This window comes from Pieris napi, chromosome 18 (assembly GCF_905475465.1).
Source record: "Pieris napi chromosome 18, ilPieNapi1.2, whole genome shotgun sequence".
Taxonomy (NCBI): Eukaryota; Metazoa; Arthropoda; class Insecta; order Lepidoptera; family Pieridae; genus Pieris; species Pieris napi.
Genome location: NC_062251.1, coordinates 5600860 through 5614777, shown reverse-complemented (window position 1 = coordinate 5614777; position 13918 = coordinate 5600860). Strand labels below are relative to the sequence as shown.

General features: G+C 34.3%; 1 protein-coding gene and 1 non-coding gene across 2 annotated transcripts; both read right to left on the bottom strand.

Moving 5' to 3' along the window:
* Nucleotides 1-881: 881 nt before the first annotated feature.
* LOC125058979 lies at nt 882-1000 on the bottom strand. Its single transcript, XR_007118586.1, has one exon. It is a non-coding gene; the product is annotated as a 5S ribosomal RNA (ribosomal RNA).
* A 5455-nt stretch (nt 1001-6455) lies between these two features.
* Nucleotides 6456-13563, bottom strand: LOC125058174 (chymotrypsin-2-like). Its single transcript, XM_047662199.1, has 4 exons — nt 13395-13563; nt 12023-12269; nt 8176-8328; nt 6456-6645 (listed from the first exon to the last, which is right to left on the bottom strand). The coding sequence occupies exons 1-4, from the start codon at nt 13502-13504 to the stop codon at nt 6484-6486; spliced, it is 672 nt and encodes a 223-aa protein (XP_047518155.1). The 5' UTR covers nt 13505-13563; the 3' UTR covers nt 6456-6483.
* Nucleotides 13564-13918: the final 355 nt, after the last annotated feature.

The window sequence follows — 13918 nt, the reverse complement described above, 5'->3', positions numbered from 1 at the left end:
GATTTGGCATTCTGAAAAGATGGGAGCTTGTAGTTTATTGTTTATAAGTTAAGTTCACAATCAGTTGTGAAGCAAAGCAGCTGATAAACAATAAACTACAAGCCTTCAGAATGCCAAATCATAAAATGACTGCTTCACGACTGATTTCAGAGCGACCGCCGATGCGAAAACCGCTTTGTGAGTTCGAAAAGTGAGTTACAGAATCGCAGGGCTGGTCTATTGTAGTGTAATGTTTTGTCTGTTCTGGATCTATCAAAGTACTACTGGACAGACATTTTGCTGCAATCCCTTCTGATGTTAAGTGAGATGCTGCCTCTTGAAGGGCCGCCTGTCCATGAGATGCCCATTTAACCGCCGCTTAAATGAACATATTTGACTAAGGAAGATGGAAGGACTTCCACTCCTTTGCTGTTTTTACAAAGTCAAAAGACAAAGTCAAATCATTTATTTCAATTAGACCACCTAAAATGGCACTTTTGAACGTCAAACAAAATACAAAGAAGATTCTAGTTGCCCCTTCCAAAAGGTAGTTTCGTGTAGAGAAGAATGGGCAAGAAACTCCACACTTACTCTTTTAAAATAGGTTTACAATATTTTGTTTACATTAGTTAAATAATTATATGTGAAGACAATGTACTCTTAGAATAAAACTACTATACTAAAAAAGTTAGTAAACATGTTCCTCACATATTTACAAATATCGAAACCGTAGAAAATTATACATTAAAGTTTAATTTTTAAGTTAAATTATTATACAAAAACTTTAGAGGTGTCAAGGGACACCCGGATGGAACAAAATTCCTTTCGATTAATTTATGTGTTAATTGGTATCATAACAGTATGATAGATTTTCTCGACACCAATCTTACGACGAAAAAAAAAGCCAACATCACGAGGTGTTCCCAGGCGGTCACCCATCCAAGTACTGACCTCGCCCGACGTTGCTTAACTTCGGTGATCGGACGAGAACCGGTGTATTCAACGTGGTATGGACGTTGGCGATAGCTAAATCGAAAATGTAAAATATAACAACTATAGCAAAAAGTGTCGTTACAACTTTTGGTCTTAATTTATTCCGTCTAGCCCCCTTTCGCAACGCTCGATAACTTCGTTCCAACAAGACTAATTTAGTTAAGTGATTCCAAAAATAATTTTCATTTCTTATCCCTACAAAAAAAAGCCAACATCACGAGGTGTTCTCAGGCGGTCACCCATCCAAGTACTGACCTCGCCCGACGTTGCTTAACTTCGGTGATCGGACGAGAACCGGTGTATTACAATAGCAAATAGCAAAAAAGTGTCGTGACAACTTTTCGTAAGAATTTCCGTCTAGCCCCCTTTCACAACGCGCGATAAGGAACTTCGTTCCAAAAACACAATAAAACAGTGTGTGAGATAAAAATAAAATAATTACATTTTGTAGTATAATAAATAAAAAAAAACACAAAAATATGTTAAAGCAAAAAATCAGCAACCAATTAGATTTTGTCCAGGCTCTATGATTGTCCTATGGAGCAGGACCAGCATGTTTCCAAGCGACAACAAGAAACGACAATCCAGATCGTGCAGTGCGGCACCTGAGGATGTTAATTACGAAGGAACGAACGTATATTGTTCTGACGTTTTTGATTAGGTTCTTGGAATTTTAATAAAAAATTTGAAGGTTGAAGTTTTTAAGGAAAATTTAAGCAATTAAAACTTTTTAATTATACTTTTTTGGCAATACTAATTATAAAACTGTTTACCTAATTTGCGACTGTTAACCTTGAGATCATACTTAACACCGACTGTAAACCATAAGATTTATAGGCTATTAGCAATTGCTCGTACAGTGCTATCATAAAGAAACCGGCAGGTATATAGATACAATCGACGACATATCTATAATATAAAAATGAATCGCAAAATGTGTTGGTAAGCGCATAACTCAACAACGCCTGGACCAATTTGGCTATTTTTTTTTATATAATATTCCTTGAAGTACGAGGATGGTTCTTACGGAGAGAAAAATTAAAAAAATTGAGTCAAAACGTCTTAAAACAACACTTTTCTATATTCCCATACAAAATATTCGTAATAATACTTAAAAGTCAATTTGAACTTTAATACCATAACATAAAGTTCAAGTGTTAGTGGAGGGGTTCCGGAAAGGTAATTTTTTATTTTTTGACATAATGTATTTGTTGTCTTATCAACTTTCTTTTTTTTATCTTACTAGCTAGACCGAAGTCCCAAATAGCAGAATAAGTATTTAAAAAAAATAAAGAATCGACTGTTAGGCGGTACGATGTTCGCCAGGCCAGCTAGTTGTTTATATATTGCAGAGTTGAGACTTTTGACATCTTCTTTTTCTTCTGGTGCCACTTTATAATTATAACTTTAATTCCGGCTATTTAGTCTAAAAAGCTCTTCGTCGGATGTGATGCCGGTCCACGCCCGCACTATCCGCAACCATGGAACTTTGCTTTTCCAGCCCGTCTCTTGCCTTGAATTGTCCTTCATTATAAGCTGCAGCAAATCGTATCGATGATGACGCAAAACGAGTCATTTTAACAGCATAATTTCTTCAGTTTTCGTATCTCCCGATTCATTAAAGAACTCATTCATTAGTCAATATAGCTGATGATGAAAAATACGACCCTAATACCACATCTCAAAAGCTTCGCGGCGTCTTTTTGTGTCTCCTTTAATATCCGGATCCTCATTTCGATTCCAGCCCTGCGATTCTGTAACTCACACAGCGGTTTTCGCATCGGCGGTCGCTCTTAAATCAGTCGCGAAGCAGTCATTTTATGATATGGCATTCTGAAAAGGTGGTAGCTTGTAGTAGTTGTACTTATCCTTCAATTTATAATAAATGATAACACAGTACAATTTCGGTTCCTATATTTTTATAAAATATATTGATATAACATTAAGGTTTTGGATAAAAACATTATTCTGCTTTACACAAGTATGAAATACCATCATTACATACATGATGGTTTAAGTACTTATTAAGCTTTTTTAAATTTATCGTTCATAACTATTACTTTTTACAAACTAATTAGGAAATATATTAAGATAAATATATTTGTCTACAAAATAAAGTAGATGTTATTGACGAGCTCTATGTGAGGCTGGGTTTGAATTAATTTTTATTATACTTAAGTTTGTTTTACTGAAAGTTATTTTGTAGTGTGTTAAAAGTTTACTATAATCATTAAATTAAATGTGTAAGTTATTATATTGTTCTTTTATTAACCTATAAAGTAACATGGCTTATATATTTTTCATTTTGGCTTAGCTATGTATTTAACTCGGTTACTACGTTTTCTATAGGCAGTCATTAAATAAGTGGTAGATTTAATTAATCATTTTATTAATATAACAATATTATTAGATACAAAAAAAAATATTATGAAGTACACAATTATCTTAAACACGGTAATAATACAATAATAAAATTTTTCATATAAAAATCATAGTTGTCCAAACTGCATTCAAAATAGATTAGTGGTCTCGGTTTAATATCTCTTCTTAACATTTCAATAATTGGTCATTTTCTTCCTCATTCTTGACAACTACCGCTGATGGCTGTAATACAATGGTTATCTGTTAAAATTGTAAATAGGGAGATGTGGTAGGTCACTGTACTGACACAATAATATTGCGTAGCAATTGAATTATTGTAAAATTAAGGAAAATAATAAAAAAACTTGCATAAAACACACAAAAACTTATATATGGGATATCTTTGTATTTCTAAGTAAAGTATCTTAAAAACATGTTTGATAATATTATAACTAAGCCAAATATTATTAAAAGTTTTATGGTAACAAGGCTTAGTAATTTCGCACACAGTATTTGATTCAGTACTATGAATAAAAAAAATCTTGAGCACACCTATATTTAGACTCAAAAATCCAAATCCAAGTATGTACTTTAAAAACAATTATTTATTAATGAAACAAATCCAAGACCTATAAAGGGTATGTTTAGTGCTAAAGTGTAGTCAGCATTAATAACTTTCTTTTGATTGCTTCTATGTTTATTAAATAAGTTATGGCAATGTCATTTCCAACATTTAAAATTAACGTTGATCACTTGAAATGGTATGAATTTGAGCAATTGAAAGCTTATATATTTGATCCAACATACCTAACATGATTATTTATACTTGTATTCTGAAATCTGAACAATTAAATTAAATTCAACTTGATCAGTTAAAATTAATACTTCTCATATAGGAAACCACATTAACTGTTTTACTAGACACTACTTATTCCTATTTATTTACTATGATAGTTGTTATATTTCTAAAATAGTTTTAATAGAATTCAGTTTTTATGAGTGTTAGTAAAAACATAGGTAATATTGTTGTTGTGTGTTTGACCTCTGAATCACTTAAAAAGGTTGCAATAGTAGTTTCATGGCATCTAAAAAGTACCAACACTTGCACTTACACAAATGAATAAATATATAAACACTAATTTTACTTCTTTATAGATAGGTACCCTTTTATTTTATAATTACTCAACAAAATATTATATGAAAACATTGGTATTCACCTTTAGTAACATTTTGAAAATTTAAGATACCTATCCATCCTGTTTAGTTTGAATCCTTAGACCATTTGCTGAGAGAATCACTTTTAGCGTGACATAATAATCCTTTTGTTAAGATAATATTCTTAAATTTTTTACAATATATCCAGATGTTAGGTATCCCTTGTTTCGTGCTGAAACATAATTAATATTTTTAAGTTTCTGTCGCTCATATACACCACGGCTGGTCAGTTGTCGGGTAAATACGAAATATAAACTCTTTATGTTATAAACAAAATACGTAACTTAAGATGTACTAATAAATAAACTTACCTTTAAGCGGCCCCTTTGCCAGTTGGGTTTTAATAATTTTTCTTTATTAATCTTGCTAATTATTTTCCATCAGATAAATCATTTTTGAGATATTTTCACAGTTTATCTTTTTTTTAATATTATTTAAACGTCGACCATTTTTTCTCTATTTTGTTTTATTAAAAATATTTTGTTTATGTATGATGAAAATTTTGACAATTAACTCTTTTTATAAAATAAAATGAGTCAATTGTCACGATATTAATAGACAACAACTCACTAGGTTACCTCCCTCCACTTATCAAGACGTAATGTAAAATTTCTTAACAGAATACCATGAGATTCCAAAAATTACGTCAGTGACGAAGGGAGCGCTGTTACTGCGTAGTGGACTCACGGATTAACAGTGAGTTACAGAATCGCAGGGCTGTACCATCTTTTTCGTCTATAGAGCAACCTAATTTTAGTCTTACTAAAGTCCCTTTTGTAGCAAACAGTATCAGGCTCTTAAATAAAAACGTAACAGACTAACGTCCTTAGCGATAATCGCCCGTTTAAACAGTATTTTATATTGTTACAGAAAAACTAAATTCAGCGTTAAGTGGGGTATCAATCTCAAATATCTAAAACATACGTACATTCAAAACTCAGTTTTTGCGTACGCTAACAACTTGTACATAGAAATCTTAACACATTAGGCCGTTTCTCCACTGCTCCGGTCCGGCGTCGGATACGGGAATGAGTCTTGAGAAAAATATCGGAAGGCCGGATTGCGCTTCTCCACTATATCCGATCCGACAATAATCGATACTTGTATATTTATCATGCAACACCTATATTAACTAAAATCCATGTACTTTATTTTATTAATAAAACGTTGCGCGGGCTGTTCGGGGTATTTGTTGTGTTTCTCCGAGGGAGTCGGTACGGAATAAGTTTAAGGAATTAAATATTATGACACTATCTGGTCAATATATTCTTGAAGCCTTGTTGTATGTCCAAAAAAATATAAACGATTTTAAAACAAATGGTGACTTTCACCAGTATAATACGCGAAATAGAACTAATTTTAGTGTACGACCAACCAGGCTCCAAAAGATAAACCACTCCTTATATGGAAATTGTATTCGTTTTTACAACAAACTCCCAAGCGAAATTAGAGAATTATCACTAAATAAATTCAAAGCCCTCGTTAAACGAAAATTAATCAACAAAGCTTTTTATAAATTTGAGGACTACTTAAATGATCCTAATCCTTGGGATTGAATTGCTCCAGTTCAAACAATTTGTATGACAATACTTTTGTTTTTAAGCTATTGCATAGCTTCTATCGCGGGCCTCGAGCGTGGAGACCGAATCCAGAAATTCCGTAACGAAAAAAACCTTGCGCATTAGAGCGGGACAGAACGCATACTGCGTATTCACATCTCTCTGACGAGATCGGTGCAGCCGGTGCGCGTTAGAGTGAGACAGACTATATAGGCGAGTTAGTCTGAGTCTGGTAGAGTGATAGATTGAATTAATTTATCAAAGAAAAACTTGAATTAATATCAAAGAAAAAAATACTGCATAAATAAATAAGTATAATTGCATAAGTTGAAAAAAAAAGTAGGCTAGCAATCAATGATTTGTCAAAACACATAATTTAATCCTTCATATTTTTCGCAATCCAGTCATAATAACCGGAAACTGACGCAAAAACATGTGGGTAGTTATTAGCGCACGGAAACGGTTCCCAGGACAAAACTCCAACTTGAACAAAGCTTTTCTTTCCATCAAAAGCGACCAGAGGACCTCCCGAATCACCCTATGGAAGGAATATCTTCATTAATAAAGTAAAAAAAAACTTTACAGGTGTCAAGGGACACCCGGATGGAACGAAATTCCTTTCGATTAATTTATATGTTAATTGGTATCATAACAGTATGATAGATTTTCTCGACACCAATCTTACGACGAAAAAAAAAGTCAACATCACGAGGTGTTCCCAGGCGGTCACCCATCCAAGTACTGACCTCGCCCGACGTTGCTTAACTTCGGTGATCGGACGAGAACCGGTGGATTACAATAGCAAATAGCAAAAAAGTGTCGTGACAACTTTTCGTAAGAATTTATTCCGTCTAGCCCCCTTTCACAACGCGCGATAAGGAACTTCGTTCCAATAAATCAGTGGCTCTAAAACCTCTTTTGGTCTGGGCTAAAACCACAGTCACAGATGTCTGCCCTGCAATTCTGTAACTCACTTTTCGAACTCACACAGCGGTTTTCGCATCGGCGGTCGCTCTCAGTCGTGAAGCAGTCATTTTATGATTTGGCATTCTGAAGGCTTGTAGTTTATTGTTTATCAGCTGCTTTGCTTCACGACTGATTTGAGAGCGACCGCCGATGCGAAAACCGCTGTGTGAGTTCGAAAAGTGAGTTACAGAATCGCAGGGCTGTTTCTGTTTCATGACCATTTTTCAATCTAATTGGAGTAGGGGAACCTCACGTCGTCGAAGTTTTGGTTCTTAGGTATGCTGTTTTTCTCACGATGTTTTCCTTTATCTTTACGAGCGATTACACACATAGGAAGAAACTCCATTGGTGCTCAGCCGGGGATCGAACCTACGACCTCAGAGTAGAATTACCGATTTTTTAAATGTTATTATTCGTATAAATACATTGTTTTGTGATTATTTTCTAAATTTCAAATACTTCTTGCATTCACACATTAATAATACGATTAAAATATGTAATGTTTGTTGCTGCCATAGCAACGATGTTATTAAAAAAAATATAGCAACTCCAAATTGCAATCAAGAATTTAGCTTAAGATATTACAAATCTCTTTTCTATAAACTATCTATCCCATCACAAAACTAATGCTATGGGAATCTCGAAACTCATTTGACAGATCAAATACGATCACAGACAAAAGAGTTATGCTTGAATATAGAAAAAAATTTCATGTTCGTTGCCATGGTTACCATTACACAGAGTTCAAAACCCCCAGATTAACAATTTACTTCGTAGAGTCCGCGCCACCACTCTGCCGAACCCTGGGAACTAAATTTGTCGCTACAGTGAAATATTATTTTATTCGTTTTAAGGTAAAACATTAGAAACAAATCTTGGCAAGTAGTTCGCGAATTTCATATTAATTTATGTTACGTTGGGGTAAAATAGCCTTGCATCTAGCACTAGCAACATATTACTACGCTGCGCCGCGTCTATCGGCATTCAGTGGTGGCGTGGACTCTACGAAGTAAATTGTTAATCTGGGGGTTTTGAACTCTGTGTAATGGTAACCATGGCAACGAACATGAAATTTTTTCCGAAGTTACCAAGTTAAACTTACACTACAAGCACCCTCCTCACTTGGAGCTATCAAGCAGAGCTGTTTGTCATCAATAGGAAGAAAGTTTGAACCTTTTAACTGCTTCTTGCAGTCCTTATTGCTAATACTCTCCAAGAGCAGAGCTTGCAGATATTTCGGCGCAGTTCCATGATTCTGTGAAACAATTCAATTTGACATATTGGAGGATCCATTCCTTACCACAAAGACTGTTTAAAAATCGGTTGTCTGTAAAGTCGGTTTACTGACGATAGTTGAATGTGACAACGTCATAAGAAAATACTGATGGAATCGTAGACGGACTATGGTATAGACTAGGCATCAGCGTACAGCGTGTGAGATAGCGAATGATTGACATATGTCGTATTTACAGTTTTAATTCATTAAATATTGCTTATTACGAAATTTTTTTTGTAGAGTCGTGTACTCTACAAAAAAATTTTCGTTCTTTGTCCTAAAGTTTATACTATTATTTTCCAGTTAGTTATGCACAAAAACGAAAAGAAAATACCTTTTTTCGGTATAAAGTTTGCTTTTGTGATAGTTATAATAATAATACTCATTTTTCAATTTTTTCATAAATTTTAATTGATTTTAATATTTTTAAAAAGACCGCGCGGTGAGAGTGGGGTATTAACGTTTACACTGTGCCGCTAGATGGCACCCGAGTGATAAACAACCATCAGGTGTTATTGTTATTAAAACAATTTGTTAAAAAACTGGATGAAACTTCAGAAGCTTTTGGATACTGAAAAAAATTTTTTCCGAAGTTATCGGAAGCAAAGGTTAAAGCTGGGGTTTTTGTTGGTCCGCAAATAAGACAGATTTTCGCCGATGAAAAATTTCTAACGTTTCTGAATCGTACTCAAAAAGCAAGTTGGAACAGTTTTAAAGCAGTAGTTTCTGGATTTTTAGGAAATAATAAAGCTGAAAACTACGAAAAGTTGGTTGAGGATATGCTTACAAATTTTAAGGCCATGGGCTGCAGGATGTCATTAAAAGTACATATGCTGCATGCTCATTTGGATAAATTTAAAAACAATATGGGAGCCTATTCCGAAGAGCAAGGAGAACGTTTCCATCAGGACATCATGAATTTTGAACAACGCTATCAAGGCCAATACAATGAAAACATGATGGGCGACTATATTTAGGGTTTATTGAGAGAAAGTAGCTATGAACATAAAAGAAAAAGTAAAAGTGTGCACTTTTAAGTTATTTTCCACTTTTCTGTAAGCTAATTTGATAGTAAAACTTAATAAAAATAATAAACATTTTTATTTCAATAGTTTTATTTTCAATCGAAAATTAAAATACGAGATTTTTAAAAATTTCGTTCAATCAGTCTTCTAAGCACAAAAGCAAAGTTTTTCATGCCATATATTTTTTTTCCGTCTTATTACGACCTAAACTACCGAAATTTAATGCTTTGCAATCAAAGTCAAATTTCATGTTTATAGTTGTTATTGACCAAAATACACATTCAAATGAATAATTCTTGAACAAAGTTACTGAGTCGTGACAAAATAAGCTACTTACCGATGAAAGGTTATGTTTGGTTCTTTACGTTCATTATAGCTTTTACAGCCAATTATGCAACAATTCACAATGACTGACACTTTAAATACACCTCTTTTAAGGATAGTCTTAAAATATGGGTTTGACTTGGGTTTCACAGATTTATCAGTAAGCGGTGAAAACTTGTTTACCACCAAGGGCTCGGTGGTAAACAAATAAAACCCGATACGCAAATAGAGACAGAAAAACTGATACTCTGTTTCGCTCGCACTTAAGTATTTCACGTTAATGCCTTCTCTCTTTAGTTATTATTGTTATTTTAGAAGCTCATCTAGTTCTATACTCTATCTACGGATGGAATGGTTGCATTTTTCAAAAGAAAATTTTAATTTTATTGGTTTGATAGATATTTTATATGGATATATAGTACGGGAGGTAGCAACGTTTGAAAAAAAAGAATTTTAGGTCAGCTGATTTTGTGATATGTCTTCCTTCTTGCACTTCCGGTTAGAGTCTGGGCAATCGGGCTGGCGGTAGCGGTTGCGTTCATTAGTGCGCATCCTATCTGTCCAGGTAATAATCCTGGATTTTAAAAGCATTTTAAGAAGCGTAATTTTTAATTTTTCGTTTTTAAATACCTCTACCTCTACCTCTACCTGACATACTTTTTTTATTGCCAGACATTTTTCACGTTGCTAACTATGTGCCAGACGCGATTTTAAGTTTTATTTTTATAAAAATTTCAAAGCATTTTAGAATGTCTGTAATTTTAATATTATGTTATTTAAATATAAGAAAAACTGAAAATGAATTTGCCAGACATTAATTCGGTTGTTAAGTCTTGAATTAAAATGATAAAGTATTGCAGTATGATGAAGCATTGCATTTTAAGAAGCGTAATTTTTAATTTTTCCTTTTTAAATTCGTCTACCTGACATACTTTTTTTATTGCCAGACATTTTTCACGTTGCTAACTATGTGCCAGACGCGATTTTAAGTTTTTTTTTATCAAAATTTCAAAGTATTTTAGAATGTCTGTAATTTTAATATTATGTTATTTAAATATAAGAAAAACTGAAAATGAATTTGCCAGACATTAATTCGATTGCTAAGCCTTGAATTAAAATGTAAAAGTCATGAAAAGTATTGCAGTAATAATGCTTGTAGTACGACTAGTAGACGTATTTAAAAAGGAAAAATTAAAAATTACGCTTCTTAAAATGCAATGCTTCATCATACTGCAATACTTTATCATTTTAATTCAAGACTTAACAACCGAATTAATGTCTGGCAAATTCATTTTCAGTTTTTCTTATATTTAAATACATAATATTAAAATTACAGACATTCTAAAATACTTTGAAATTTTGATAAAAAAAAAACTTAAAATCGCGTCTGGCACATAGTTAGCAATGGGAAAAATGTCTGGCAATAAAAAAAGTATGTCAGGTAGACGAATTTAAAAAGGAAAAATTCAAAATTACGCTTCTTAAAATGCAATGCTTCATCATACTGCAATACTTTATCATTTTAATTCAAGACTTAACAACCGAATTAATGTCTGGCAAATTTATTTTCAGTTTTTCTTATATTTAAATAACATAATATTAAAATTACAGACATTCTAAAATGCTTTGAAATTTTTATAAAATAAAACTTAAAATCGCGTCTGGCACATAGTTAGCAACGTGAAAAATGTCTGGCAATAAAAAAAGTATGTCAGGTAGACGTATTTAAAAACGAAAAATTAAAAATTACGCTTCTTAAAATGCTTTTAAAATCCAGGATTATTACCTGGACAGATAGGATGCGCACTAATGAACGCAACCGCTACCGCCAGCCAGATTGCCCAGACTCTAACCGAAAGTGCAAGAAGGAAGACATATCACAAAATCAGCTGACCTGAAATTCTTTCTCGAAAACGTTGCTACCTCCCGTACTAATAGAGGAGGTAAATGGAAATCACAATTGAATTGATCAAGTTACATTTATGTGTACGCGTAAATACAATTACATACGTCAATTTTTTAACGAACGAACGCTGCCGAACGCGTACGCCGATTGTGCCTCCTTGTCGCTCGTTCCGCGCTCTCGCTTGCACTTCAAGCCTTAAATGGAACGCCTCAGAGCGAGGTAACGCCGCATGCGTTGTTTTTTCGTGCATGCAGCTGGATCCATCGAATTATAAGTCACGTCAAAAATATTTAATATTTTTCCCTTTACTACATAAGAAAGCACACACAAATTAACCTACCTTAGACGAATTCGAGTACCGCCTCTAACCAGACAGGTGCAGATCAATTCTAATTACCTAAATTGTCTGAATACTCACGTCAGTTTTACCCCATCCTGTGAAAGCACAAGTTGTTCCGGCAACCACAGGCTCCTTCCTCAATTTGATTGCTCCAACGTTCCATTTCATTTTGATTTTACCGTCGATTTTTATCAGAGCTATGTCATTTTTCAAATATCTTTCCACGTATTTCTCGTGATTTATAATTTTCTTTACTGTGTAACGGTCGCCACCTGATCGCGGTGTGTATGATCCAACCACTATGGAAAGTGCTTTGGCATCAATACTGTAAATTAAAATTGGATACTGTATACACTAAACTCAAAATACCCCAAAAAATCCGAAATATACTAATTATATTTTTTCATATATTAGACATAGTATATGTATTGTATTATTTCAACTTTATTAACAAGAATTTCGTATATTCTAAACTATTACATATTTGAACATTACGATACAAAAAAGTAACTTTCATAGAATCGCTTATTTTGTCATAGTTGGAAGACGCAACTGTCAAATTTTAGTTCAGCCGAGCGGTCATGGTACGAATTTTCATACAAAATGAACGAACGAAATCTGATTACCGCTAAGGTCACGTGGGAACCTAAACTGTCTCGTTTTTGAAGTTATACTTCTTTAGGCGCGTTATGAAAAAATTATGAGAGTGAAATTTTACGATGCGCGCGCACCGTTACACAAAATTAACAGGATGAAGTTGCCCACGGAAGATGCTACGGCATTGGACATAATTTAAAAACAACATTCGAATGATAATAGAATTTATATTACACTTAATGTAAGAGAATAATTTTTCAAATGTAAACTGAACTTTATTGACTATAATGACTCCTTTTCCAGTCTTTGGTTATTTAATTGTAATTAATTATTTGCATGCAATCAAAAACTATTTTTAATAATGTCAAAGAAGTATAACTTCTTATGCGCGTACATAAGTACACGAACCCTTTTTTTCGATGTCATGTTAGGAATAAGCGATGCATCTCAATTGTAGGTTGTCAATAGGCTCGCAATAAGAGCTATTAAGCACTGTCGACTTGTCGCCGGCGACTGTGAGTTTCTACAGTTTAAATAGATGTCTACGCACTTGGTCGTCGGTCGCCCAAGCGACTGGGCGACTCGCCGCGTCGTGGCGACACACAAGCGACTGCCGGTCGCTGGCGACCAATAGGAGCACGGCTTCAAATGGAAGCATTCACACTGCGAGCAACTGTCGTAACGACCGGACGTCTGCACGAATGTACTTGGAATACTGTCGCTCGGCTTGGTCGCCTGCCTAGTTGCCTATGTTTTGGTCGCCGAGAGATCGAGTCGCCGGCGACAAGTCGACAGTGCGTAATAGCTCTAAGAGCTCGTAGTTGGCCCTCAGGTTATAAAACATGTTACTGACCCATATGTACAGTGACTAGCTGTCAAAACCCATTCTCTGTGTATTACAGAGCCGCCACAGGTGTGCCATTCACTATTATTTCGGTGCTTACGTATGGAGACTTGGTACATAGAGAATTCATATGGAGAATCTTGTCCCCCTACGATTCGCGTATCTCCACCAAATACATCAGACTCGGCTGTGAATAAATTAGCTTTAATTAGCCAGCCTCAATGCTATAATCTTTATATATATAATTCTTCTGTGAGTGTGTATGTCACTGAACTTCTCTCAAACGACTGGACCGATTTTGATGAAATTTTTTGTGTGTGTTCAAGAGGATCTGGGAATGGTTTAGATTCACAAATCAGCCCGCCAATCAGATGGCGCTGCAGTCGGTACTTTCATACTTTGCTTTACTAATCGCTTGAAATATCATGCAGGACAACGTCTGTCGGGTCCACTAGTCTACTATATAAAAAAAAGTCGGGTTTTCCTTCCTGACGCTATAACTCCAGAACGCACGAACCGATTTCCACGGTTTT